Here is a 6,043-nt window from a genome sequence, read left to right on the forward strand (position 1 = left end):
ACCGCCGCCGCCAATAGCCCCCGATCCCCTCTCGCCCGTCCGATCTGGATCCAACGGGCTAAACCGGCCGTGCCCGACATGCAGCACGCCTTGGGCCCGTGCCTGGGCCTGGAGCCTGGGCACGCGGGCCGGCATGACACGGCCCGTTTAGGTTTTTTATATAATTTTCAGAATTTTTTTATATTTACATCTAAAATATAGCCCAATAGGCCTAAAAACCAGCCCAATAGGCTGAAAAATTGAAGCCCAGCATGCTAAACGGGCCATCAGGCCGCCCTATTTACTATTCAGGCCGTGCCTGGGCCAAGGAGCAGCGCCCATGGGCTGGCATGGCACAACACTGCCCAGCTATTAAACGTGCCACAACGGGCCGTGCCAGGCCAGGCATGATTAGCACGTGCCGGGCCGGCCCGTTTTTTTTTGAACCGCGCATAACCCCTTTCCATTACTTTGACATAACGGAAATACAAAGTTTCCCACACTGTAGACACTAAGGAAACAAGAAAGGGGAAAGCGAGTTCAACGCATCCTTGGGAAACCCACTGCAAGCACCCGTCATCGAGCAGCTTACCGTGGGGTGAAAACCCAAGGACACCCAAACACAAACTAGTCCTAAACGGTAACATCCAGCGAAGTTTTACGACATCGAAAGGGCTCACGCAGGAGCAATGTGAAACGCTCACACAGGAGCAGCATGATCATAGACCAAGACCAAGGCGAAGGACCAAAACAAAATTGACATGACCCAGCTCAGGCAACAATCTTTCTCCCTCAGGCCTGTGCCCTCTCGGCTGATGCCGCGCAGATCCTCATCATGCTTGATGTGCTGGCTCTTAGCATTTTGGCTCCTCTCTCCATCGCCTCCCAGTCCGCTCCAGTCATCATCCCTGCCCAATAAGAGATGAAGCCACAAGCAGAATAAATCACAGCAAAAGGAGTCTTTAAATTTTTTTGTTCAAAGGTAGCTTGGTTTCGGTAATTCCAAATAGCCCAGCACACGGCTGCAAGCACGAATGTGTAAAACTTTCCCACATCAGGAAGGAAAACATAGCACCACGAAAAATATTGCCATATATTGTTTGGACAAGTGTCTGTACCCAGAACACAACCCACCGTCCTCCAGACCACCCTGGCCACAGGACACGTGAAAAACAAATGTTTTGAGGTCTCTCTGTTCCAACAGAAGGAACATTTGGGGTTGTCAGCCCATCATCTTCTACTCATGACATCTCTAGTCAAGATAGCATCCTGGAAGGTTTGCCACATGAAAATTTGAATTTTCAAAGGGATTTTCGCCTGCTAGATCCACTTATAGTTACTTCCTGCTATGTTTCTCTCCAGATAGTCATAAACCGACCTGGTTGTGAATTTTCTCTTCTTGCCCAGGTTCCAAACCACTTGATCAGGTTCCTCCGACAACACCCAGGAGTTAACAGTGACATTGAGTTCATTCCACTGATCTAACAGTGCTACATGAAGCTGTCTCCGGAAGAAGTCACCCCCACACCATTTCTAAACTTTTCCACCCTGATCTCCTGTTTATTACAAATGCTATACAACATAGGGTATTTCTGCTCCATAGGGAGCTCGTCATGCGAGGGATCCTTCCACTCCCCGGCAATATTGCCCCATTTCAAAACCACTTTACGACCGGCCAAATAATATTCTTTTACTTTCATAATAGCTTTCCAGGTAGGGGAATCACTAAATCTGCTTTTGACCGAAGTTACTGTATCTTTTTTCAAGTATTTCGCTCGGATCACTTCTTGCCACAGCCCTTGCTGTGTTTCCAGTTTCCACCACCACTTGGTGAGAAGGTTGATGTTCTGCTTTCGGAGGTCTTTCACCCCCAGTCCTCCCTTGTTCTTAGATCTACATATCCTGGACCATTTGACCAGGTGATATCTCTTGCGACCCTCATGTTCTTGCCAGAAGAAGCGCTTACGGTGCTTGTCCAGTTTTTCAATAACCATCTTAGGCAGCAGAAACATGGACATATAAAAGTAGATGATGCTGGTAAGGGAGGAGTTCAGAAGGATAAGCCTTCCTCCTGATGCGGACGCATTGCCTATCCAGGACTCGCAGCAGTGCAAGAATCTTTCATGAACAAAGTTCCAGTGCAGGCTACGAAGGGGCGAATAGCTGACTGGCACGCCCAAATATTTCATTGGGAAATGACCAATCTGACAATTAAACAAGCCTGCATAGAAGGCTAGAGTATCATCATCCCCTCCAACACATAGGATTTCACTTTTGAGGAAATTAATTTTAAGCCCTGAGTTCAAAGATATAAAGCAACAACTTCAGATTAATAGCAGTTTTTTTATCATGCTCCAGGCAAATGACAGTGTCATCTACATATTGAAGGATGGCTACCCCGTCTTTGATAAGATCCGAAGCCCCCAGTAAGGAGTTTTTCTTTCTGCGCATTGCGGATCATTTTTGACAGTGCCTCGACTGCCAGGTTAAAGAGAAAAGGGGAGTGGGGGTCGCCTTGACGCACCCCCTTGTGGCTTTGGAAATAGGGGTCTTTTTCATTATTCAGTTTGACACTGTCATTGTAAAGAAGTTTTTTAATCCAACCACACCAAGTTGTACCAAAATCTTTCGGAGGTCTGATCAAAAGTCTGTCCCCAAAATTGTGCGGCGCTCTTCTTTGCCGCCGCTCCTCTCCCCGCGCTCTGCGATACCTCCCGCCGTTCCCCCCTCCTCTCTCCGCGCTCTCCAAAGTCCAAACCCTTTCGTTCCCCCGCTCCCACACCCACCAGGAGATTCCCCCAACAATGGCGGAGGACGGCCTCAACGACTACGAGCGCCTTCGCCAGGAGAACATCCGCCGCAACCAGGAAAAGCTCGCCCCCCTCCGCCGCAAGGCCGACGAGCTCTCCGCCGCCATCCGGCTCGCCAAACCTAAGCGGCCGTATCAGGCCAGGCCCAAGCCCACGGCCCCGACCGGCCCCGTCCGCTCCTCCGGCCGCGCCCGCGGCGTCGCCCCCGACAACCTCCCCCCGGATCTCAGAAGCACCCGCCTCGCGCCCTCGCTCGCCTCCTCCATCCTCGGGGTTCCCCCGCCGGAGGGGGCCAAGGTTCGTGCGGCGGGCGATTTCGATGCTGGGAGGGACATGGTGCTGATGCCCGCGCACGCGAGGAAGGTGATGCCCTGTTGCATAGTGTCGATGCGGGTCCTTCCGCTCGCCGACCGGACCGTGGTGGCGGCGGGCGACAGAATGGGGAATATTGGGTACTGGGACGTCGACGGTGTCTCGGAGGATGCAGATGGGGTGTTCCGTTATTGGCCACACAAGGGCCCTGTGTTAGCAATCGTGGCGCACCAGGCGGCACCACACAAGGTGACCTTCTTCCTTCCGCTCTTTTTCCATGTTTTTTTTATGATAAATCAAGTAATATTTTATCATTTGAGTTGTCAGGATAGTGATTCTTAGAACTGTACATTCATCATTATAAATTTGTCATGTATGATGGTATTTTTCAAATCAACTGATCTAAGGAACTTCTTGTTGTGGCTAACAAAACAAAGATTATACAAGAGATTCACTTGTACTTGCCCCGTTTGCATAGTGGATACTAAGAGTTAATTGCCTGAGCTGTGGCCATCTCTACGATGAGGTACGGGGATAGGCGGACATTAGGCTTGGTTGGGTGGCTCCAGCATGGCTGTGAGTGGTGACAGGACACATAGGGCAGTGGGGTGAAGATGGAAGATGACAGGGCCAATCGCTGTGCTTATATCGGTTTTGTCAGCCTTAAGCAGCCAATCATCCTCTATCTCTATGTTAGTTAATCTTTGTTGTTGCCGGTTTCTAGACTAGCCTTGAGAAATATTTATTCCCTTATTCTTTTATGTGGCTCTGTGTATCCTAGCTGTAGATGGTGGGGTTTCAATTCTTTCAGCTGTATCTCCTTGGTGTGGCGTAAGTTTCAATAAAAGCTTCCATCATCTAAAAGAAGTTGGTGTGGAGTACTTAATTTTGGGACTCCTCGTTAGAGTCATCCAATAGGTGCATCTGCTAATCATGGTCAAGGTAGCTAAATTAGGTTGGATTTATCCCATTTCCAGTGCGCAAATAGTTATTTAGATGTTGTATATTTCATTGAACGTTCTCTATCAATTGTGGTGTATTTCATTTACTTGGCTACAGGTTTACAGCTCTAGCCATCAGGGTGATATTTGTCTTATGGACTTTGAGGAGGAAAAGTACAGTATCATCCATTTATGGGAGTGGCCTGTTTATTCGCTTTGTCAAGCGCAAAATAGTGTCGGATGCCTATATTTTGGTGATGGAAAAGGTGGCCTGACACTTTCTGATGAGCGCGTGGGTAAGGTGTTAACTACATGGGATGTGCATGAGGACAGAATCAACTCAATAGATTTTCATCCGGAGAAGCCACATATGCTTGCTACCAGTTCAACGGATCGAACAGCCTGTATATGGGATGTGAGAAATATAAAAACGAAGGAGCCAGATAGCCTGAAGGTTTTCAAACTTAACAATTCTGCTCAGTCAGCTTATTTCTCACCTAGTGGCCGCATGTTAGCAGTAACAAGGTACTTTATTTCTGACCTTTTCCTACCCTTCAACTTGCTTAGAAGGTTCCCCTTCCTCTTTGATTTAAGAAACATGTTTCTTGAACCACCATTATGTCATGGCTAGACTCAATAAATATAAGTTACTATTAGACCTTTCGCAAGTTGTGTGAATATATCGCTAGATTTTTTATTGGCAGATCAACATAACTTGATAGCATTTTAAATAGTTTCTGTTATGCCGTGACTTTTCATCCAATATTCTGGCAACATTGCACGGGTATTTTCATCTCTTAGCATTAGTAGCACCTAGCTTCAGAATTAAAATATTCTGCACTGTTACTGACATCTGGATGACAAATCTGTTTTTCTGGATTATTTCCTTTCAAATGACTTTATTCTCATTGTATCCAGCTCCAGCATTTGTGGTACTGTCCAAGTATTTAGCATGGATGACTTTGAAAAGTCGCATACTGTGGAGTATAATGACCAGAAAGGCTGTTGGCCTTCTAAATCCAAGTATGACAGCTCGTCTCACCTATTTCTGTGATCTTAAATGAATACTATTTGTTAATGTAATTGATCGAACAAGATTCAATGGTTGCAGGGTTATCTGGGGCTGGAACGACACCGACCTATATGCTGGAAACAGAAGCAAGGGAATAGACATTATCTCAGTTGATGTCAATGACAGTGGCCTCTCGGTTCAGAACAGCTCATGTCTTAGGAGTGAACACATGACATGCATTCCACACCAGTTTTCTGCACACCCATATAAAGTTGGCTATCTTGCCTGTTCAAGCTCCAGCAGCAATGTCTTCCTTTGGACCAGAACTTAAATCAAAAAGATTTCTAGTAGCTGACTTGTGAATTGTTCCTGGCTTTGTTATTACTAAGTCATGCTTGGAAGATTATTACCTAATCTTCCTTTACGTCCTGCCCAAGAAATGTATAATATTTAGTACTCCCTCTGTCCCAGAATGCAATACGTTTTTTCAAGCTATGTTAACATGCAAAAACGTCTTGCATTATGGGACAGGGGGTAGTAAGTATCATTCTACCGTTTGATATTTAAGATGGTGGATCTGCTGAATGTTGTGCTACGAGGAATAGAATCTCGTGACGCGGATATAAAACCGTATTCACAGTGTTGTCACAGTACATGTTAGTATTATTGCACATGCAAATACAAGTATTGCTGATCTCCTGCTATGGCAGTGCTATAACTGATCTGGTGTGGTATCATGATCAAAGTGTATTGCTGATTGCTTGCAATTTAGTGCAAGTGAACCTGCTAACTCGTCGTACGTCGTGAAGCCGATCGCCCCAAGAAGCCATTGGCATGTCACTGACTGCTCCTTTGATCAAGATTTGTCTTCTACTTTGTTGTACAGACAAGCTGATTGATTTTAATAGATTTGTTAATTATTCCTTGATTGTTTGACAGTAATCTATAGACACTTAGTTAGTACTAGCAAGACAACCCGTGTGTTGCAA

The 6,043-nt window shown here is 46.3% G+C and overlaps 1 protein-coding gene across 1 annotated transcript; it reads left to right on the forward strand.

Annotated features, from left to right (window-relative positions):
* The first annotated feature begins 2,642 nt into the window (after positions 1 to 2,642).
* LOC123112705 (DNA damage-binding protein cmr1) lies at positions 2,643 to 5,772 on the forward strand. The gene is made up of 4 exons (XM_044533774.1): positions 2,643 to 3,350; positions 4,161 to 4,567; positions 4,961 to 5,065; positions 5,154 to 5,772. Exons 1-4 carry the CDS (start codon positions 2,784 to 2,786, stop codon positions 5,383 to 5,385), a joined length of 1,311 nt encoding a protein of 436 aa, XP_044389709.1. The 5' UTR covers positions 2,643 to 2,783; the 3' UTR covers positions 5,386 to 5,772.
* The last annotated feature ends 271 nt before the right edge of the window (positions 5,773 to 6,043 follow it).

This window comes from Triticum aestivum, chromosome 5B (genome assembly GCF_018294505.1).
Source record: "Triticum aestivum cultivar Chinese Spring chromosome 5B, IWGSC CS RefSeq v2.1, whole genome shotgun sequence".
Classification (NCBI taxonomy): Eukaryota; Viridiplantae; Streptophyta; class Magnoliopsida; order Poales; family Poaceae; genus Triticum; species Triticum aestivum.

What these genes read in the sequence shown, in the direction of transcription:
- LOC123112705 (XM_044533774.1), top strand. Translation starts at nt 2,784, where the DNA reads ATGGCGGAGGACGGCCTCAACGACTACGAGCGCCTTCGCCAGGAGAAC. An exon ending in ACCAGGCGGCACCACACAAG is followed by an intron (nt 3,351 to 4,160) that starts GTGACCTTCTTC and finishes ACTTGGCTACAG; the next exon opens with GTTTACAGCTCTAGCCATCA. An exon ending in TGTTGGCCTTCTAAATCCAA is followed by an intron (nt 5,066 to 5,153) that starts GTATGACAGCTC and finishes CAATGGTTGCAG; the next exon opens with GGTTATCTGGGGCTGGAACG.